At 59.8% G+C, this 22,400-nt stretch overlaps 1 protein-coding gene across 1 annotated transcript; it reads left to right on the top strand.

Annotated features, from left to right (window-relative positions):
* The first annotated feature begins 14,624 nt into the window (after positions 1 to 14,624).
* AP3S2 (adaptor related protein complex 3 subunit sigma 2) lies at positions 14,625 to 20,958 on the top strand. The gene is made up of 6 exons (XM_080626351.1): positions 14,625 to 14,867; positions 15,038 to 15,129; positions 15,205 to 15,316; positions 17,020 to 17,091; positions 19,946 to 20,053; positions 20,303 to 20,958. Exons 1-6 carry the CDS (start codon positions 14,799 to 14,801, stop codon positions 20,429 to 20,431), a joined length of 582 nt encoding a protein of 193 aa, XP_080482477.1. The 5' UTR covers positions 14,625 to 14,798; the 3' UTR covers positions 20,432 to 20,958.
* The last annotated feature ends 1,442 nt before the right edge of the window (positions 20,959 to 22,400 follow it).

Below are 22,400 nucleotides of genomic sequence, written 5' to 3'. Positions count from 1 at the left end.
CCTCGGTTTCTCCAAATCCGTTTCTCGAGCACCCCCGGTCCCTGCCGACAGCGAGGCAGCTCCGGTGAGGTCCTGACGCCTCCGGCCCCCCCGCACCTCCCTTCACTGCCCGCTCCCTGGGCAAAGTCTGTCTCTGTCTCGCTATGTACAACGCTGAGATCCCATTTTGAGGAAGAGCTGCCACAAGAGCAACTCCTCCCTCTCCCTGCCTCCGGCACTGGATCCTCCTAGGCTGACCGGGCAGGTTTTCACTCACCAAACTCGCCCATCCCTGCCCATGTACCACCGCTGGACCTGAACCCTCCTCTGGGCTCAAACCAAACCCTCAGCTCAGCTCCTTTGCTGGTGGAGACACTCACTCGCCCGCACCTCTCCTGCACGTGGAGCTCCACAAGCGCTCCTGGTGCATCCCCTTGGGAACCCGCGTGTGCCGAGCTCCCGCTGCCCTCGCCCGCGTCTCCGACGCTCAGAGACGGGAATATCGCAGCGGGGCCGCAGCAGCGGCTCCCGTCCCTGCTCCTCGGGATTGTGAAATGGGTTCTCTCTCGCGTTCCTCCTCCTCCTACCCGGGAGGTTTCTGTCTTGCTGCAATTTCTCTTCCACTCCCCACTCTGCCCCGGCACACCCTGAGCATCCCGCCCCGCCCCGGCCGCCGCCTTGGAGCCATCATCAGCTCCTCCCCACCTTCACAAGCTCATTTACATGACTCTCACTTCCTCCTGGGGCTTTATTGCTACTTACCTCTCGCCCCACCCAAACCCCTCTCACCTGGAGCCTCTCACACCAGGCAGATCCCTCCCGCCGCAGCCCTTTGCCCAACGGCCTCTTCGCCCCCCAGTGCGTTTCCCGCCCGCTTCCGTATTTTCCAGCGCTGCATCAGACCGAGCCACCCATCCCGGGACACTTTTCCCTTCGCTGGTTTCACCCATCCGCACCCCCACCTCGCACCCCCGCGCCACCGGCCGCTCCGAGCTGAGCTGCAGCAGACACCAGCGCTGGGAATGGGACTCTTGGCAATAATCCTGACTGGAGCAGCCTAAACACAGTACATCTGGGTCAGGAAAACCTCGGTGCACACACACGGGCTCTGCTGCAACAACCAAGATCTGACGGGGGAGACCAGAGCAGACCCCCCTCCGCTCTTGCAGTGCTTTATCCTGGCTGATATCCCCTCTAAGGGTCCACAGCCCTCAGCCACCGCTGCTCGCTGCTGACGTTTCAACTCCTGCAGACCCTTGTTTCCCTGCACAGGCCCTTGTTTTCCACCAGGCTCCCTTTCCTTTGCTGCTCTCTACACCAGGTGAGCAGTGCCTCCACCACATGTCCCCCAGCCCTCCCTGCAGGCAAGGACACCAAGGGCCCCCGAGGGTTTGTGCTCTACCTGCCTGAGGAGCAGTGACCCCTCGGCCAGGGCTGCAGGAGCCTCCTCGCTGCCCCTGTGCTCCGTGCTCCATCCGAGGTACGTGCAGGCACGAGTGGGTGCCAGGGCCCTACTGGTACCGGCTTTGGCTTATCTCCACCTCACCACACGCCCGTCCTCAGCATTATGGGCTGTAGGACAAACCCAACAGCAGCGTGGGAGGATTTGTCCCCACAGAAAGAAAACCAATGCTGTGACCAGAGCAGCACCATCAGGCTGTCCCACGGGGGGCATAAAGCACCCCCATGCTCCTTGGCTTTGAACTGGTGCAGTGGTGAGTCCTGGGGCTACGGGATCCTCACTGTTGGGACCCCTTTGCAGGACCCCCATTGTGGGACCCCCCTGCCGCAAGCTGCCTGCAGCTCTCGGTGCATGGCACAGACATGGTGTTGGAAGCACCATGCAAAGCCTGTGGTGCACCGGGGTCAAACCTGAGCATAAATGGGACTGAACATGATCAGGTGCAGTTGAGTCCGTGGGGGGCCTTGTAGGGGTAGGAGGCGTTAAAGCTTTCCAGCCATTTCTATCTGAAAATGGGCGATCAACATATGTGCAATACTTGGGAGATAGCTTTGATTTTATGTTTCTTCCTCTCTTAAAAGCAGCTTTAATTTAAATTTAATAAAGGAAACATCAGTCTTTCATCTCCATTTTCTTTGCTGTTTGCACATGAAGCTCCTCAAAGCACCCACCAAAATTTTAAATAGTAAAATAGGCTTTTCTTGAAAATCACAACTAAAATGGTTCCTAAAACTGACCCAAGGTGTTTGTCCTGCACCAGCCCATGGCAGAGCCAACACCACCGCAGTGACCTCCACCACAGGTGAACCAGGCTGGAGTGAGGAGCCAAAGGTCTGAGAAACAGGAACCGATGCGCGGGGCCGGGGGCTGCTGCCTAATGAGCTTCGTGTTGGGAGAGAAATCCAAACTATTCTTAAATCCACCCAACCCACGTCTCCATGTCAGAGACCACCTCCATTTCTGAAGGGAAACTCTTGTTAATGGCTCCTCTAGAACAAAGAGGAAACCTACTTGTGAGCTGATCAGAAAGCAGAACTGCTCCCTTCAGCTTTGGCTATGCTGACAAGGGAGGATGTGCACAATACCACGTGTATCACGTGAAGTGGTTCAGGGTGAAGTGGTTGGGGGCTTTGACACAACCTAATTTGCTGCATGGGACAGAACCCCAGAGTGGTTTGGGTTGGGAGGGACCTCAAAGCTCCTCCAGCTCCAGCCCCTGCCATAGGCAGGAACACCTTCCACTAGACCAGGTTGCTCCAAGCCCCTGTGTCCAACCTGGCCTTGAACACTGCCAGGGATGGGGCAGCCACAGCTTCTCTGGGCACCCTGGGCCAGCGCCTCAGCACCCTCACAGGGCAGAGCTTCTGCCTAAGAGCTCATCTCAGTCTCCACTATATAAGTTTCAGTTTAAATCATACCAGGATTCATTCTGACCTGACAGCCGATTCCCACGGGGGAACCTTTGCTCCACACATGGGAGCTGGGCGCTGCTTTGCCCAGTGTTCTGGTCTGGGATGCTTGGCTGTCCTTGCTCACTCAGTACCAACCTGGTGCTGGCACATGCGGCACCCAGGCTGGCACCAACTCAGGTGTCCACAGCTGAGCTCTGGCGCTGTCATCACGGCACACACAGCACCTCGGTGCCATCCTCCCTGTGAGCAGGTCGCTGCTCCGCCCCCTCAGCCTCACCATCGCCCACTGCCTTTCATTATCTGTGCCACGCAGCAGCTACATATGGAAGGGGAACACCAGTACCAAGGCTGAGTGCAGGGAAGGGCTCTCGCTTCACCAGCCCTTCAGAAGAAGATCCCTGTGCTCGACTGGGAGCGGGTGCATGTGTCATCACTTCCAAGGGCAGGAGAGGTTCCATCCAGGGGAGCGGAGTCAGCCTGCGAGGCACAGCCGGTGCTGCTCATCGCAGAGCCGCCATCCCGAGCACCCACCCACACGGGGCATCCCGCTCCCCATCCCATGGGAATCGCTCTCCTCCTCCACCGAGTGGAGCCTCCATCCCTCCCTGCCCCCAGCATCCTCCATCCCTCCGTCGCTCCCTCATTCTTCCCGTTTCCCTGGCAACGCCCATCTCGCGCTGGAGATCTGTCCCCCCTCTCCCTCTTATCTTCCTCCTTTCTCTTTCATCTATCTCCTAATCTCCCTCTCTATCCCAAACCCCCATCCTTTGCTTCCTTTCTTTCACTCTTCCTTTTCATCTCCTCCAACATCTTCTCTATCTCGGGGGTTACAATTATTTGAATCTCACTTTAAAAAGAAAATAATCCACTTCATGAAGGGCCAGCCCTGCTCCCGCAGCCCACCCGCACGGACAGGACCCCTGCCCATGCCCAGGCACGTCACTGTGCTTCAGCCTGGCCTCCCCAACCTTCCTCAGGCAAAAAATGACAGGGAAAAGAGCACTTGCTGAACAATAGAGACCTGATTGCAGTGGTCTGGCCATGGAAGCATGAGCTGCCCGGGGAGGACAGGCTCTGCCAGGGCGTCGGGGTGGTTGGAAGGAGCAGGGGAAGCCTGAATCACTTCCCAGGACTCCCGTGTTGTGGTGGGCAGCTCAGCAGGCACCCATCTTTGCAGGTTCCTTGCCACATATGCATTCCCTGCACCAGGAAACTGCTGTGCAAGGATGGACCGAGCCAAAGCAAACACTGGAGCCGTGGGATGGAGAAACCTGCCAGAGAGGATGTTAATGCCCCAGGCAGCACAGGCGGGGAGGATCCTATCACCCCCCAGCTGCCGCCCCTGGGGAGATCCTGGAGCTTTGCTCAGTGGCACAGCAACATCTCTTCTTCAGAGGACCAAACCCATCACGGCTCTGAGCCTGATTCATCAGCACTTCTGCCCAAGCAGCTCTCCAGAAGCAGGGCATTGGAGCTGCTGGGAGAGCTCTGCTTGCACTAAACTGCGCCTGGGGAGCAGCAGCTCTGGACCAGCCTTGTCCTGCTGAGCTGTGTGGTGTGACCACATCGGAGGGAAAGGATGGGACCCACAGGGACCTGGAGAGGTGGGACCGTGTGAACCTCACGAGTTCAACAAAGCCAAGTGCAAGATCCTGCCCCAGCACAAACACAGGCTGGGAAGAGGATGGGTGGAGCAGCCTGAGGAGAAGGACTTGAGGGTGCTGGTTGATGAGAAGCTCCCCATGACCTGGCTTCAGTGTGACCCCAGGGACAGGGAGCTCTTAGGCAGAAGCTCTTCCCTGTGAGGGTGCTGAGGCGCTGGCCCAGGGTGCCCAGAGAAGCTGTGGCTGCCCCATCCCTGGCAGTGTTCAAGGCCAGGTTGGACACAGGGGCTTGGAGCAAGCTGCTCCAGTGGAAGGGGTCCCTGCCCGTGGCAGGGGTTGGAGCTGGGTGAGCTTTGAGGTCCCTTCCAACACAAAGCAGTCTGTGACAACCGGTGTTCAAAGGTGTAGGGTGAGCATTGGCTGGGGTCAAGGGGCTGCTCCTGCGTGGACCCCGCTCTCACAGCACAAGCACCCACAGACCTCCCCATGCTTTAAGGGGGTGTTTATCTGCACTTTGGGATCAGCAGCGTCCGTGGCGTGGTAAGGAGCAGGGACAATTCCCACCCCAGGCAGCCTTGTGCTGTCCCAGCTCGCTTCAAAGGCTCCGCACTGAAACCTTGCTCTCCCTTGGAAAACAGTTTTCTGCTTTTAAGTGAAATAAACAGGGGAAGGAAGACTTTCAAGTTCCTCCTCGCTGCAGCGGCTCCGCAGCGACAGAGTCCCTTTCCTCTCCGAAAATAGAAGAGCTATTCAAAAACGATGCAAGGAGAAAAAAAGGAACTGAATAGAGGAAAAAGGAAAGAAAAAATGGAGCCCCAAGGGGGTGGGGAAAAACAGAATGAAAAGACAGCAAAAGTAAAGAAAAGGGATGAAAAATAAAGGAGGGGGAAGAGAGAGACAGACAGAGAAGCTTTGAAAAGAAAGAATGCTCCCAGCCTGAATACAGTGTGCATGAAAAAAAGAGCGCTTGAAAAGAAACAGCCAGATGAAATGACCTCTCATTCAGCGCCCGTGCCAATCACCACCACAATGTAAATCCTTTCTTCTTTTCTACATTCTCTCTCTTTCCAGCGGGGGCAGAGGGAAGAGGAAGAAAGGGGAGTTAATTCTCAGCAGAGCAGAGAATAAATCTGCTCTTTGCTAACTCCCTGAAAGAGACGCGGAGCTACTTCCAAAAGCACCTCTCCCAGGGATCACACATGCGGCTCTGGGAAGGACCATCCCCACCATCGGGGCTCCCAGGGGAAAATCCACTGCTCAGGGAAAGCCACGAGCAAAGAGCTGGAGGAAACCCCTCTGCAGGCACAAGGGTGGCTGTGGAAAGCAGCCGGTGCCAGAGATCTAGGTCAAACCCCAAACCCTGCATGGAAAGATGAGGGATGGTTGTGATGGAGGCACAACCCAGTTGTGGTTAAGGGTGGTCCAGGGCTGCCCCTTCACCCTGCAGACCCCAAACCCCTCCGCACATGGAAGCGGGTTCAGACACTGCAGCCAGGAGAGGCCTGATGGGACCAACAAAGATGTCCCACGTGTGAGCCCAACAGCAGCATCACCGCTGCCCTGGCACCGGTTAATCATAAACTGCCTCAAAGCAGAGCAATAAATGTGGCTGGAGGTCAGAGGAGCCGGCGGACGAGCAGGAACTGGAGCACCCTCACAGCATAACCCAGCCGGCTGGTTGGGAAAGGGGAGAAACAACCAACGTGTTGTGAATGAGAGATGTGACACCCCAAAGGGACGTGAAGCAGCCTCTCAGGGTGCAAGGACCAAGGGAAGACCCCCCGCTGCAGGGTGCCAGTCTCACTTTCAAGAGCATCGCTGCCCTTATCCTTGGGAACAGGTTTAATGCAGGTGCTGCATCCCCAGTCAGCTCTGCTGGGCTGGGAACATGGTCACTGTGGCTGAAGGATCAATTAACACGTTTCCAAGTGAGCCAGCACCCATGGGACATCCATCGCCATGAGCACACCATCACCAACTGCAGTTTGCTCCTGGTAGAGGGGACAGATCCCAGATCAGCCTTTGCGGGGCAGAGGAGCACAGCGCTCCCAGCTTAGTGCCACAAGGAATTGCTCCCAGCACACGGAGCCCCCCCTGCAGAGCTCATGGTGACACCGGGGAAACGTTAGATCACAAACACATCGAGTGCCACGTTCAACAGCCCGCGGGGAAAGGAGGGAGAAGCAAAGCCTTTGGGCAGCCACCAGATCCGCTCCCACCGTGCCAGGCACCAGGCTGGGCCCTCTGGGAACGTCCCAGTTTCTCCAGTAAACGCTACGGGACCCCTCACACCATCATCCTGGGAGCAAACCCGAGCGCTCAGCTGCAAACACCGCCCTGGTTTCAGATCCGTGAGGTTCAGGGTTTCAGATCCTGTTCCACACAGCTGGGAGGTGCTGCTGGGGCACACACAGTGTGGGAGAGGGGAACGGCTGTGAGCTCCAGGGAATTCCATCGGCTGCAGCGAGGCTGCTCTGGCCCCTGCCTGCACACATTAGGGTTCATAGGAATAGGGCTGACACCCCACATCACCTTCACCTCCTCAGAGCTCCAAACGGGCTTCCAAGCACCAACGCACCAGCCCCATCCACAGCCCCTGCTCCATACACCAGAATGGTCCCAAACCCCCAGCACAGAGCAGCGGGAACAGAAAGAGTCTGGTTCAAAACACTGAACTTTGTCATCAAAGGAACAAAACCTCCTCCAGCGCAGAGCTGAGCCTGACCGAGGTGAAGAGTGCGACACAGTGACAGGTAAAGCTCCAGCCAGTGAAGACGGTAACTGATACGGAAAACCCCTCTGGATCTGGAGGCACTGCGCCTGCCTGCACCCGATGTCCCTCACGCTCCTGGTGACTGCTCTGGCACCCTGTGCCAGCGCCTCAGCACCCTCACAGGGAAGAGCTTCTGCCTAAGAGCTCATCTCAGTCTCCCCTCTGGCAGGTTCAAGCCATTCCCCTTGGCCTGTCCAGGGCCCTGCAGCTCCCAGACACAAGGACCCCAGGACTGCAGAGGGTGGGAATGTTCATACCTTTCACTCTTCTCAATCACCATTTTAACATGGATCTCCAGGGCTGGGCTGGCCACAGGCGTTTGCCTTTGCTGTGACAGCCCCAGGGCCTGCTTTGACCCCCCTAACCCCCTGTGTTCATCACAACCTACGTAAGTGCTGTACTTTGTGCTCTCTCCTCTCACAGCGAGAAAGTCCTATAAATACACCAAATATTCAGCTGTTGAAATAATTTGCTTATACGTGTCCCCTGTTGATAATCATAAAATGAAACCAAACCACTCAAACCCCCATAAATCACTTACTCTCTGCAGACAAGATCTGCAGTTACCGTGACGGGCTTCACAAGCATGTGCTGAATGAGCAAGAACCTCGGCAAAGACTCTTGGAGCCACCAATTGAGAAGGGAAACAGAGACGTGAGCAAGGGCTGGAGCCTCCCACAAACAGCCATGGAGGAGACACAACAACAGCTCCAGAGCGATGCCAGGGTGAACCGGGGGGACAGACCGAGCAGCGCCTGCGCAGAGCAGGGAGGTGTTTTCTTCCCTGTGAGGCGCTGGCACAGGGTGCCCAGAGAAGCTGTGGCTGCCCCATCCCTGGCAGTGTTCAAGGCCAGGTTGGACACAGGGGCTTGGAGCAAGCTGCTCCAGTGGAAGGGGTCCCTGCCCGTGGCAGGGGTTGGAGCTGGAGGAGCTTTGAGGTCCCTTCCAACACAAACCAGCCTGGGATTGTGTGGTTCTGATATTTAAGTTCCTACTTCACAAATGCCCCCATTTCAGAGGGCTGAGGGGTCAGTACTTGAGAGCAGAAAGTCCTCTGTGAAGGAAGACTCACCATCCCCATGGATTCACACATCCTGGCTGGGAACAGAAGCCCACTCCCTGGAATACCCATCCTTGCAACTCATTAACTCTTCCCAAAGGCACCTCAGCCCTGGATGATCCCAGTCCCCCCGCCATGCTCTGCATTGTCCAGTCCCAGACAAGCGGGGCCGGGCTGCCCATGACGCACCATGGCCAAATCCATGTCCAGGCTGTGCCAGGCATTAAACTGGAGCCGCAGCGGGTGCCGGTAGCAGAGCCATGGTGCCGCACAGTGCGGGGGGAGAGCAGCGTGGCGAGGGCAGGGGATGTGCTGCAGCAGCCCCAGCACGGGGCAGTGGGGACAGGCTGAGCGTGGAGGGAGGGAACTGACCCGGGGGCACCCAATGTGTTGGCGATTTGACACAAAAGCTGGGAAGGGGCAGGGGAGAAGTGACCCAGTGTGATGGACCCTGCGAGACGAGCTGAGGAACAGGGGAAATGCAAGAAGAGGAGTTTTGATTTTAACTGAATTCTCTCATTTCATCACAGGGGCCATTTAAACGTTGCACCGAGGTTGCTTTTCTCACTTACAGAGGCCCAGAGCCATAGAGATTCCTGTTATTAGATGTTCCCCACCAGAATGTGCCTGCTCACACCTCTGTCACAGCTCACAGCACATCAGAGGGATGCTCACTACCACAATCCCCAACCGCTGCCACCCCAGGCGGGTCTCAGACCCTTCCCCGTTGCTCATGCTATGACCAATCACCCTCTGCCTGAAAACCTGGTGGCATTCCCCATGGCATCATCCCTCTTGCTGTACTTAGAGAGCAGAGCAGCATCCCATCCATCAGCACCTCCAGGCTGCAACCCAGAACTCCTCAGCAACACTCAGACCTGATTTATGACTGATTCAGTTCATTTATAGCCTTGGAAGGTGAGGAACAGTTACAGGTTTCCCTCCTTCGCAGGTCACTGCTCTGCTGCCCACAGGAATCCCCCCGTCACTGCGCTCCACTGCCCTTCGCTCCCTGGGCATCACCTCTGGGGTAAACCTGGACTTCACAGACTCCCCTCGCATCCCTCCCCGCCAGCGCTGCAGGTGCTGAGCAGCACAGGGCACTCTGCCCTGCACCTCCCATTGCCTCGTCCTCCTCATCCTCCCTCACACCAGCACATAGCAGATCCTGCGTGCTCAGGGACTCCATGGTCTGTGCCACCGGATCCCACAGCCTGAGGCTGCCCCGTGCCCAGGAGTGGGTCTGACCATCTGCCAGCCCCAATCCCCCATTCCTTGCTCCCAGACCGGCACAGTCCTGGTGCCACTTTCCTCTCCCCAGCCTGGGGAGGGACTTTGCCAGCTGCGAGTTAAAACCAACATATTGGGGTTTAAAACCATCCGTAGGACTGCGACGCTGCTCGAGGCTCCCAGCAGTCCCCAGGCTGCAGGACACCCCTTGCTCCAGGTCAGCATCCTGCATGGCCTCCAGCACTCCAGCACCCTCTGATCCCTTTTTATCCCAGGAATGAGTCTCAAGAAGTTTCACCTGAACTTTCCACAAGTTTTTCCTTGCCCTGCACAAAGGAGCAACCCGAACACTGCCCATCTCCCCCATCCTCTGCTGTGGAATGAGACATGCCTGGAGAAGGAAGGAAGGAAGGAAGGGTGGGAGATGAGGCTTTTCTTCCCACTTGAGAAGGTTCACAGTGATCCAGGATCTAAACAAACAAGAAGCCCCAACCCCCACAGTCACCTTTCCTTTCCCAAAGCCTGGGATACTTTGTGGAGAACACAGTTCAAGTGTTCAGAGGAGTGGGACAATGGTGAAAGGATGAAGGCACTGCAGAGGCTTCGTGCTTGCCCAGGGTTTTACACATGAGGCTTGCACGTTGTTTTCATTACAAATACGTTCCTGTCCCTTTCGTGCTGGGCAGAGCTGAGGGCAAAGAGCAGCGAAATTAAAAACTCTTGTTTCTCCCCCTTAATTTAAAGTTTAGGGAAAAAACCCTGTGCTACATGTTGGGAACACAGGGAGGGATCCCGCTCCTCCATCCAAACCAGGGCAGGAAGAGCTGCAGGAAAAGCCCCGAGTTTCTCAGACACAGAAACGGCTCCAGCAGGAGCATCTTTCCCAGCTCAATTCCTGCCCCACACCTGCGGGCACGAGTGTGTTTGTTAGGGAAGGACTAAGGATGAGCCAGGTCCCTCTGCCAGCACAAACACCACAGCGACATGCGAGGGAGGAGGAGAGCTGCGCACGGGGCTGGGGGGGAAAAGGTGTGACAGGGACAAAGGGAAAAGGCTCATCGCCAGATCCCAGTCCTCTGCCCCCAAGGTCAAGCTCAGGAACCTCCACGGGGACCATGACTCATCCTGAGGGCTCCTGGCACATCCCAGCACCATCCTTCACCAACCACACTGCACCAAGCATGCCCCGGGACAGTATCTGGGATGCCTCATGTGCTGCCCCTCCTGCTGGTGTGCCCACACCTGGGCAGGGGTCCTGCTGGCAGGGACAGGAGCTGTGCTCATGGGTCAAGGGGACCCAAAACCAGCGGAGGGAATATACCACTTCCAGCTGCACAGCAGAGCAGGATGGTGGCCACGCTCCTCTCTCTTCACACTATGTTTCCTGAACTAGTTTAGGAGCAAAAAACCTTTGGATTGAGGTCCAGTGAAACCAACTGAAAACATGTTACTGGAGGTCAAACCCAACTCTGCCAATGTCACACAGAACAGATGCAGGGAAGATGCCCTAAATCCCTCTGCTGCAGGTACCCCCAGTCAGCTCCCAGGTTCAGGCTGGGGACGTGTCCCGGTGGGCAGCAGAGCTCAGGTTATTGTGGTCTCAGTTACCAGTTCAGAGGGATGGGATGGGATTGCTGTTTGAGAGGGCATCCATGGAAGCCCTTTGCAACAGAAGACCCCGGCCTAGCCAGACTGTGGGCTCTGCTGGTGCTGGCTCTCACCAAGGGGGATGCACAGGGGTCTGGTCCCAGCCCTGCATCCCACTGCAGCCCATGCCTGGAGCCAGGTACCCCAGGCCCTCCAAGGAGATGCTGAGAGGAGAGCCCCTGGGAAAGCCAAGGCTGAGGGGCTGCCTCCAAGCTCAAACCCATTTGTTAAACTCCTGCAGCCAGCCCAGGCTACCAGCACCAACCATGCTGAGACCAGCACCACCAGAACATGCAGCACCACCGGGCTGGTTCCGAGCCGCTGGAGGAGAGACTCTGCCGAGCCAGGTTTGGGACCGTGGTGTGGGACTCTGTGAGTTCACCCACTGCTGGACTCAGACTGGGACCTGGCAGGAGGTCAGGGTCTGGGGTGCGCCTTTCCCTCCCATCACAGCCCTGCCTGCCCACACAGCACGCAAGGAAACTACTAATGATTGACTTCTTAATTAATTATAACTAATTTAACCACCGCATCCTGTTGATTACAGGAGCTGCACAAACAGAGTTTCCCGAGCAGGGCCGCAGCAGACAAAGCAGCCCCCGACCCAGCAGCGGTGCTGTGCCCCCTTCCGTGAGATCCCCCCCTGGGGCCACCATGGGGCTCCAGCCCCGGGAGCTCCCAGGGTGTCTCTGTAATGGACCTGCCCGGTGGGGACAGGGCAGTGGGGACCCCCAGAGCCACCCCCAACTCATTTAATTCCAGTCCCGTCCCCCCCCCCCCCGCTGCTGTGGGGGGGGTCACGCCGGGACGGCCGATCCCCTCTGCCTCGAAACTGCCCCCGGACTTGGGGTGAGGTCCAGGCGGGGTCCCCCGGCTCTGTCCCAGCCCTGAAGGGAGAGAAGCAGGGGCCGAGGATGCTGGGGGCACCCCGGGGTGCTGCCGGCGCCCCTATGAGACCCCCCCGGGCACACGCCCCCCCGCTTGATACCCACATGGCCTCCCGCCGCCGCGCCCGGTACCCCGGGAAACGGGAGGGGTTGGTTCCGGGGGGGGCTCCCCCGTCTCCCGGTACCGGCCCCGCGGCTGGACCCCGTGGCACCCCCCCGCCGCCCTCCCGCAACTTCCCCGGCCCCGCGGCCGAGGAGAAACTTTTGCGAGCGACGACCGGGAAACTTGGCGGGGAGCGGGGGGGCGGGCACGTGCGGGGCGGGCACCACCGCCGGGACCCCCCCAGGGTGCGTGTCTGTGTGCGCGTCCCGCTCCGGTCCCTCCCGCCGCCATCGCGCCCGGCTCCGTTCGCGGGAGAAGGTGGAAGGGAACGGGAAGGCGGCGGCTCCCCGTGGCCGCGGACTGGCGGGGGGGAGAGAGCGGGGGGATTGGGGGTATCCGGTCTGCTCCCCCCCTCCCCGGTTGGAGCGGGGGGGTCCCGCGGCCGGGACTCACCGTGCGCTCCGCGGGGCGGCGGCGGCGGGTGCGGGCCCGGCGCTGGGTGCGCAGGAAGGAAGCGGGAGGGACCGCGGCTGACGTGAGGGATGCGGAGCAGCGGCCCCTCCTCGCCCGGCCCCGCCGGCCGCCCTTTATCTCCCCGCCGTGCCCCCGCGCCCCTCCCGGTTCCCCGAGCACCGTGAGCCCCCTCCCGCACCCCGCACCCCCTCGCCGGGTCCGCCCTCGGTACCGGGTGCGGGGAACAAAGCTGCGGGGCGCGGCTCGGCTGTCGGTAATGGGGATGGGGGTGTCCGATGGGCCCCCCCCTCCAAGCCATCCCCTTCGTGGTCCCACCGGAGACTCCTGGCCCCTTGGTTTTGAGGGGGGATCTCGCCATAAAAGGATGCTTGGGGAGTCACGCTGCATCCAGGAGGGACCTGGTGGGCATCAACAGTGATAGGAGTATGGGAACCATGATTTGCACCCCAAAAACCTTGGGGGGGGGGGTGTCACAGCAACTGGAAACGGCCTCCCCATAAAAAGGGATGAGTGGGATTTGGGATGTTGGGGTGCTGGGGGGATGCTGGGCACCCCCAGATGCTGAATGGGGCTGTGGTGGGTGGGAGAAGGCGGCAGGTCTGGGGCTGTACCGAGGGTTTGGGAGCAGCACCCTGGCTCCCACTGTGAGGAGGATGAGGGTCTATGCCTTGGGATGAAGGTGCACACGGAGACCACTAGATTCGACTGGAGTGGAGAGAGGATGGATATTCTCATCTCCATGGAAGCAGGAGGAGCTGGACAGACGAATGGCAGCAGTTAGTGTGGAACCGCAGCCCTTTGTCTGGCAGCTGCTGCTCGGCTTCAGTTTGGGTTTTTCTTGCATTCTTGGGTGAAAATCACCCTCACCAGCCCCTTCGAGCTGCCCGTGCCCACAGCGTCCTACACCCTCCAGCCACGCGTCCCCCGGCCCGTGGCTGTGCTGTGACCGGAGGGGCAGAGACCAGGCCCGGTGGACGCAGCCCCTGGAGCCACCGTCCCCCCAGGTCGCGGCCGTACCCCCCCCCACCCCCCGCCTCTCTGGGGCCCGGTCTGAGCCCAGAAGGTGTGGGAACAGCGAGGGCTCGGAGCCAGCCGCGGCGAGAGCCGCTCCTTTGGCGTCCCGGCGATGCTCCGGCACCCACGGAGGGATGGGGGCGAGCACAGCGAATGCCGGGCAGTGGCGTGAGGCACGAACGGGCTCGGCACGGCCACGGGCAGCGCAAACCGGGGCGGTGGAGATGGGAGCCTCCGGCAGCCAATCAGGAGAGGGAGACTGCAGGAGCTGCAGGCGGCTCAGCCAATGGGGACGCGCAGACACGATTCCGTCGCTGCCGCAGCCGATCCTAGAGGCACAGGGTCATTCCGGTTGGTTCCCAGCACTGCCAGGGCCACCACTGAGCCGTGTCTCTGAGGCCCCGGCTGCACGGTGTGCGAACACTGCAGGGTGACTCCAGCACTGCCCTGGGCAGCCTGTTCCAACCCGGACCCCCTTGGTGACCGCCCCCAGCGCACACAGCCCCGCGGGGACAGGCTCCGACCCAGTGCTCACCGGGGAACAGCACCCAGCCGGTGCCGCACGTCACCCGCACAGCCAATCAGGACGTAGAGATTCAATCCGCAGCCAGCTCAGCCAATCAGAATGTGGGGACACAATCCTGAGCCATCGCAGCCAATCAGAAGTTGGGGACACAATCCTCACACAGTTCAGCCAATCAGAATGTGGGGACACAACCCTGAGCCATCTCAGCCAATCAGAAGTTGGGGACACAATCCCTCACACAGTTCAGCCAATCAGAATGTGGGGATTCGACCCTCAGCCAGCTCAGCCAATCAGAAGTTGGGAACACAATCCTCACCAGCTCAGCCAATCAGGATCGGACCCTGCCGGTGACCTCTGACCCTGCCGGTAACCCGGAACCCGGGCTCGCTGCCGCTTTAAGAGGGGGCGGGTCCTGCGGCCGAGCCCCGCCCCCCCCCGCGCGCTGCCGCGGTGTGTCCCCGCGCGGCTCCCGTCGCTCATCGGCTCGGGCGCCCCCTGGCGGGCCCGGGGCAGCGACATCGTCACCGACCCCGTCACCTGCTCGAGCCCCGGAGCGCTCCTGCCCTGCGCCCAGCACCGCTCGGGTGAGGGGCTCCCTGCGGCCCGGCCCCGCGCCCTCCCGCCGGGATGATCAACGCCATCCTGGTGTTCAACAACCACGGCAAGCCGCGGCTCGTCCGCTTCTACCAGCACCTGGTGCGGGGCCGGGGGGGCTCGGCGGCGGCGGGGGGCGGCGGGTCCTTCGGGGCGCCGGTCTCTGCCCCTCACCCTGCGCTGGCCGTGCACGGTGCCCCCGGCGGGGCGGAGCGGGGCAGGGGCGGGGGTGCCTGGGCGCTGCTCCATGGTGCCCGCTCCCGGCCCCGCAGGCGGAGGAGGTGCAGCAGCAGATCATCCGCGAGACCTTCCACCTCGTGCTCAAGCGGGACGATCACATCTGCAACTTCCTGGAGTGCGGCAGGTAACGGGCGGGACGGGCGCTCCCCGGCGGGCACGGGAGCCGGGCCCCCCACCGCCCCCCTCCGTGTCCCCGCAGCCTGTTCGGCGGCTCGGACTACAAGCTGATCTACCGGCACTACGCCACGCTGTACTTCGTGTTCTGCGTGGACTCCTCGGAGAGCGAGCTCGGCATCCTGGACCTCATCCAGGTCGGTGCTCCCGCCGCTGTGTGCCTGTCCCCCCGAGCACTACCCGTGCCCTGCGGCCGGCCCCACAGCTCTGGGGTGTGCTGTGGCTTGTGCCTGTGCCCGCTCGAAGCGGGTGAGGAGCTGCCGAGCAGCAGAGCGCCTCCGCCTGGAGCAGCGGGAGAAGTGAACTGCGATGAATTTCCTTAAGAAGTAGAATCATAGAAGTGTTAAGTTTGGAAAATACCCTTTAGATCATTGAGTCCAACCGGTAATCCCAGGTTGAAGGGATCTCAAGGACATCTGGTCCAACCTTTCCAGGCACAGCATGACCCAGACTGGGTGTCCCAGCTGTACCCTGTCCAGCTGAACCTTAACAGTGCCCGGTGCTGGGGAGTCACCTCTTCCCTGGGGAGATTATTCCAGTGGCTGGTTGTCCTCATTGGAAAAGTTTTCTTCTTGTGTCCAGTCAGAATCTCCTCAGTGGTAACTTGTGCCCATCACCGCTTGTCTTTCCCATGTGACTCCCTGTACAAAGGGAGTCTCTGTCTTCTTTGTAGCCACCCTTTAAATATTGGACTATGGAGATCAGGTCTCCCTGAGCCTTCTCTTCTCCAGGCTGAACAGTCCCAGCTCTCCCAGCCTTTCCTCACACACTTCCCAGCCCTTGGACCATCTTTGTGGCCCTTCCCTGGACCCTGTCCAGACTGTCCACACCTTTTTTTGTATAGCAGGGACCAAAACTGAACTCATGTTCCAGGGGTGGCCTGACCAGGGCCGAGCAGAGTGGGACAATGACATCTTTATCCCTGCTGGTGATGCCCTTGGTGATGTTGTTCCCCCCTGCCTCCCCGTTGGCTTTCTCTGCCGCAGCTGCGCACTGGTCACTGCCATGGAGCTCTCCAGCTGGGCAGATCAGAGCCTGTGCTGCACTCTGGGATTGGGTTTTCCCAGGCATAAGACCTTGTTGAACTTTGTAAGGTTCTCCTTAGCCCATCCAGCTCTTCCTGCAGAGCAGATCTCACTTCCCAAGTGTCTTTACCCACTCAGTTTGGTGTCACTGACAAACAAAACAGTGCCACCCTGGCACTGCCAAGCCCACCCCAGTCATGCCCCCAGGCACCACATCTGCATGTCTTTTATATCCCTGCAGGGATGGTGACTCCACCACTGTCCTGGGCAGCCTGTTCCAATGACAGGCTCTTGTTCCTTGACAACCCTTTCAGTAAACAGATTGTTCCTCAGCTCCATCTAAAGCTCCCCTAGTGCAGCTTGAGGCCATTTTCTCTTGTCCCATCCCTTGTTCCTTGGGAGCAGAGCCCAGCCCCTCCTGGCTCCATCCTCCTCTCAGGCACTTGTAGGGAGCCATCAGGTCCCCCCTGAGCCTTCTCTTCTCCACACTGAACCCCCCAGGTCCCTCAGCCCTTCCCCATCACACTGTGCTCCAGGCCCTGCACCAGCTCCGGTGCCCTTCTCTGGCCCCGCTCCAGCCCCTCAAGGTCTCTCTTGTAGTGAGGGGCCCAGAGCTCCAAGTGTATTTGAAAGCAGTGTTCAGACACCGCGAGGCCATCGCAGGAGCTGGGTTCCTGCAGGTTTAGCTCAGGGTGACACCTGGGAGACAGCAAGTGTAGGTCGGGGCTGTGGTTTATTCACCTGTGGGCACTGGGGCTGGGGCAGGCAGCATCCTGTGATGGTTTCGTGCACTCACCTCCCTTCTGCATCCTCAGGTCTTTGTGGAGACACTGGACAAGTGCTTTGAGAACGTCTGTGAGCTGGACCTCATCTTCCACATGGACAAGGTGGGTTGTAGGCTCTATGTGCTGCTGCGGGCCAGTACCTGGCTGCTGCAGAGCCCTGCCCTCCCTGCAGCTCCAGGGGCAGGAGCCAGCCTGGGGCTCTGGAGCCTTTGGGAGAGGCTGTTGGTATGCTCAGGATCACCTTTTGGGGAGATACTGAGATGCAGGTGGGGGAGTTGTCAGCCTGGGCTCACATTGTGTCCTCCTGATGAGAGATCTGAGTTGCTGGGCTCTGTTCTGAGTCCTTGGGACACTGGTTTCATCTCTGAGTGCTTGCCCTGTTGCATTGCTGCTGCCGATGCTGGATCCCTGCAGTCAGTGACAGGATCTGTGCTGAGGCTTCACTCTCTCTGCACAGGCTGCTGGTGGGGCTGGGCAGGCTCTGGAGCAGTGCAGGTGTGTCCTGCCTCTTCTGCCTGAGCTGTGGGACCATTGGGAGTCTTGTTAACATTTTACTAGAGTTACAGGAATAAAGAGAAGGAACAATGGGAGTGTTTGGAATGCAAAGTGCTTGGTAAACCTTGGGTTGAGCCTGTAATGGTTCCTCTTTAGCTGGACAGTTTCTGGGCGGGAACCTCTTCTCTGATCATCTCAGAGATAGAGCTGAAGATAGCCAGGACTGTGCTTAGGGACAGGAGAGACTTGGCTGATGTGTTCGGGACTTGCATGGCTGCTGAGAAAGGTTTTCTTGCTTTGCTGGAGACAAAACGTGTCAGCAAAAGGGAGGAGTAGAAAAGAAAATCATCAAGGCTGTAAAATGTTCCCTCTCTGGCAATTCCAACTCCTGGAGAGGAGTTGGTCAGCAAACCCTGCTGGCAGGGATCCAGGCAGCGAACGTGCCAGCGCTGGGGAAGGGAGACTTGGGTTTCGCAATGTGCCTGCTGTAAACTCCTGCAGTGCTGCAGCACTGGTTATCCCGTCAGCAACAGGGCTCTCTCCCTATCCAAGCAGACAGGAGAGGAAGGGGGAAGTTGAGAGGAAGGACAGTACCTGTGGAGAAGTGCCAGCAGCCGCTGGGTCACCTCTGGCCACAGCTGAGGAGGATGCACTTTGGTTACTCGCTCTGTGGTGTGACTGAGACCCGGCAGCTTTATGCTCAGCCCACAGCAGAGGTTATTCCTGTGTTCCCTGCCTGTTTTCCCAGCGGGAATTGCCCTTCCTCTGAACCCTCCTGCCAGCAAAGGGCTCCAAGGAGACAGGAGATTTCTGGTAGGGGAGATGCTGGGCTCAGTGGCCCTGAGGTTCTTGCTACCAGTCAGGCTTGTTTGCTTCCCATCCTGTGCTTCCGCTGCTTCTCAGCCTTGACTTTAGTTCTTAGCCACTATCACTTGGTCATCTCGTCCCTCTTTCTATATTTGGCCTGTATTTGTGTCTCCCGTGTTCACATTGAGTGCCCGTGCTCCCAACAGCTTGGTTACAGCATTAGGGAACATGCCATGGGGTTTTCCATTACTGCCTTCAGATGCACCTCATGCTGTGCCCGAGGCGCAGGGTCCTGCAGCGAGAGCTGCTGTGGGTTTCGGATCCGGCTCCGGCAGCTGATGGAACCCGGGGCTGTGTCAGCTTTGGGAGCAGCAGCCTCGGAGCTGCCGAGATCCCTGTCACAAGGGGAGGCTCAGGGGAGGCCGTTGCCCAGGCCCTGGTTGTGCTTCGTACTCTGTGGAGAATGTGTTTCGCTGAGCAGCTGCAGGGCCCCGCGGGGGACACGGTTCCTCGGGAAGGGCTGTTTCGATTTGGAAAACAAAGCCTGCTTGGGATTTCTACCCTGCTGGTTGGGGTCCAGCTCGGGCTGAAGCCAGATCTTGAAGGAGCAACATTTCCTGCAGCCCAGATGCTCTCCTGTTGCAGGAGCTGCGGTGTTTGCTGTAGCTGGGGCTGAGCTATGGGACTGCAGGTTCAGTGCTGCGGGTGCCCTGGGAAGGGGCTGTCACCCTGGCTCACCCTGTGCAGTGCTGATCATGGAATCACGCCTTAAAGCTCCTCCAGTCCCAGCTCTCTGCCACGGGCGGGGACCCCTTCCACTGGAGCAGCTTGCTCCAAGCCCCTGTGTCCAACCTGGCCTTGATCCCGCACACACTCCTGATGCCATGAAGAGGATGGGGCCTGCACAAGGCTGGGATCCCCTTTCCAGCAGGTTCTTTTGCTGATGCGATTTCTCACAGCACTGCCCCGGCAGCACTGGCTGCACAGAGTTCACAAGTGCAGCCTACCCTCATGAAGCCATAAAACAATCTTAAGAACTTCAGTATCTTCCAGCATCAGCCTGTTTCATGAAACTAACCAGGGACCCATAAATCCATTATCTGTGCTGGGTGGTGCTTGGGAAAATGCAGAGGTAGCAAGGGAGGCTGTGCTGAGCGGTGGGGCTGGAGGGGGTCACAGTGCCCAGCAAAGCTCAGTTGCTGCCCTGGGCTGCTCCTGTCTCCTTGGGCTGGAAACCAGGATGGGCCCTTGGGGCATCACTGGCTGGAGGCAGCAGCTCCCTGCCTTGGGGCAGCTCAGTGTCACGGTCCTGCCTTTCCTCGGAGAGAGTGGTTTGTGTTGGAAGGGACCTTAAAGCTCCTCCAGCTCCAACCCCTGCCACGGGCAGGGACCGCTTCCACTGGAGCAGCTTGCTCCAAGCCCCTGTGTCCAACCTGGCCTTGAACACTGCCAGGGATGGGGCAGCCACAGCTTCTCTGGGCACCCTGTGCCAGCGCCTCAGCACCCTCACAGGGAAGAGCTTCTGCCTAAGAGCTCAGCTCAGTCTCCCCTCTGGCAGGTTCAAGCCATTCCCCTTGTCCTGTCCCTACAGGCCCTTGTCCCAAGCCCCTCTCCAGCTTCTGGGTTCACAGCCTTCCCCTCACTTCCCTCACAGGTTCACCACATCCTGCAGGAGATGGTGATCGGTGGCATGGTGCTGGAGACCAACATGAACGAGATTGTGGCACAGGTGGAGGCCCAGAGCAAGCTGGAGAAGGCAGAGGTGAGCAGCCACACTGCAGGGCAGCCATGGGACACCCAAATGGTGTCCCCAGTCCCTGCCTGCCCCTGTCTTTGGGGGCCAGGCTGGGGATGTCCCTCCCAGCTTGCTCCTTGCTGTTGTGGAGCGTAGGAGGCAGCCTGGGCATGGAAATGGCTGTTCCCATCAAGGTTAACAGCCCTGTTTGTGCTGTTGTTGTGAAGATGGGGCTGTGGGGTGAGGGCTGGGGATCACTGGTCCCTCTCTCGGCAGGGAGGGCTCTCGGCAGCTCCTTCCCGCGCGGTCTCGGCTGTGAAGAACATCAACCTCCCAGAGATCCCGCGTAACATCAACATCGGGGACATCAACATCAAAGTGCCCAACCTCTCACAGTTCATGTGAGCTGCCCTGACCGTGTGCCACAGGCTGGGGGGGGAAGCGGGGCTCCCCCTGCCCCCCTGGGCCCAGTGTGCTGTGGGGCTGGCAGCAGCAGGGAGCGGTGATGGGCTCAGCGAGGATCCGGTGCTGCTGTCATGGGTACCTGGGCTCGGTTCTGCTCCCTGGTGTCCCATCACGAAGGGTGCCCTTCCTTCCCCTCCCTCCCAGGCAACGTGCAGCCTCTGTCCCTGCTGTGGGGGGAAGAGCCGGGTCCTGCCTCTCCCGGCACTTCTTGGGTTTCCAGGCTGTAAAAATGCACTCGTAGTTGATGGCTCCTGCGTTGTTGCCCTCTCCATCCCCGTGCCCACCCTGGTCCTTGTGCCGGGGGAAACCAGCCTGGCTGGGGTTGTTCCGTGGAGCTCCATGAACTCGGGAGCTGGAGCCAGCCTGGGGGGTACCTGCAGGGCCCAAAGCTTGTAGGGTCAGGCCAGGCCAGGCTGGGGTCTCCTGGAGCATGTCCCTGTCTCCTAATAAACATCATGTGAACCTGTGTCTGCTGTGGGTGCTGCTGGCCTGGCGTGGGGGAGCACCAGGGGCGCCAGGGGCTCTGTGAAGCTTGTGGGTGGGAAATGAGGCCTGGGACCCCCTAGGCTGAGGCTTGTGTCCCCCCATGGCTGGGGTCCTGGGGCTTAGGGTGCAGGGGTCCCTGTGTGGCGGGAGCTGCTTGGTTGGGTGCCCGTGCCCTTGGCTCTGCCATGGCTCCATCTGGCAACCAGGCTCCGGGCTGGCTTCGGGGCCCCTTCCTCTGCTTCCCCCAGCCCATGGGACCTGAGCTCTGGTGCTGCCTCCACTTCCCCTGGCAGGGAAACCGTGACTCTGCCTGGAAGGAATTTTCCTGCTGTCTCCCCTCCCTGCAGCTTAACCCTTCCCCAACTGGCCACGAGCCACTGCCGGCTCCTGAGGTCAAGGAGCTGGACACCCGGCTGCTTCCTCTTCTTTGTCAGCCCTCTTCCTCCTCCTCCTTGTGTGGCTGCTGGAGCAGTGCTGTGGAGGGAGCAGGTGAGTGGTGCTCTGTCCTGGGGTCTTGTTGGCACCAGGATGGTTGTGTGGGATCTGGTTGGACTTTGGTTTGCCCAAAGCAAAGAGCTTGGAGTGGTGACCATGTCCTGCTCCTGGTGCCAGGGTAGGTGTGGGGCATGCAGTGCTGGCTGCGCCGTGTCTATGTCCAGCCCCGCTGCAGGATGTGTCTGGCCACACGCGCTTCCTCTGTGGCCAGGGGATGTTCGTGTGCTGCCAGTAATGGCTCCGGCCCCACTGCTCCTTCCCACATCCTGCCCCGGGTCTGCGGGAGGAGCAGGGGCTGTGCCGGGGCAGAGCGAGTCCCGTGCTGGTCCTGCCCATGCCGGGGGGGAGCAGGCAGAGCCCACGGGGCCGTTGATGCTTCACCCTGGACCCATCTCCCCACGTGGAGGCTGCAGCCCTGACCCAAGTGGGAGCCTCGGGGCTGGCGCAGTGGCTGTGGGGGAGCCGGGACAGGAGCCCCAGTGACCTGGCAGAGCTGAAGGTGAGGCCTGGCTGCAGGCAGCAGCGTTCCTGCCCTGGGCAGGGCTGTGGGTGCCTGACACTGGCATGGACCCCCTGAGGGGCTGCAAAGGGGTCACCAGACCCCTCCTGCACCCCACTGTGAGCTGGGGGACACGGACAGGGAGGGCAGGGGCTGCCCAGGGGCTTCGTGCTCTCCTGGCTGAGCTGCCTGTGTCATCCAGAGATGGGGCTGGATCCTGGCTCCATCACCCATCCCAAGGTGCCACTTTGGCCCCCATGGGTGCTGGGTTCTGCGGCACTCAGCAGGGCTTTGCTTGCTGGAGAGTGTCCCCTGACACCAGCACCCCCTGGCAGCAGGGCAGAGGGGATGGAGCTGGCCCTGGCCCAGCAGGTAGCCCTGCAGTAGGTAAACATTTGCTTTTGCTCTGCCAAGCACCAGCTGAGCCCA

The sequence above is a fragment of the Psittacula echo genome (genome assembly GCF_963264785.1).
Source record: "Psittacula echo genome assembly, chromosome: 10".
In the NCBI taxonomy this organism is placed as follows: Eukaryota; Metazoa; Chordata; class Aves; order Psittaciformes; family Psittacidae; genus Psittacula; species Psittacula echo.
Note: the sequence above shows the minus strand (reverse complement) of the source record. Positions and strands in the feature narration are given on the sequence as shown.

Coding starts and splice junctions, on each gene's coding strand:
- AP3S2 (XM_080626351.1), top strand. CDS start 14,799: ATGATCAACGCCATCCTGGTGTTCAACAACCACGGCAAGCCGCGGCTC. Junction 14,868..15,037: donor TCCGCTTCTACCAGCACCTG/GTGCGGGGCCGG, acceptor CCGGCCCCGCAG/GCGGAGGAGGTGCAGCAGCA. Junction 15,130..15,204: donor AACTTCCTGGAGTGCGGCAG/GTAACGGGCGGG, acceptor GTGTCCCCGCAG/CCTGTTCGGCGGCTCGGACT.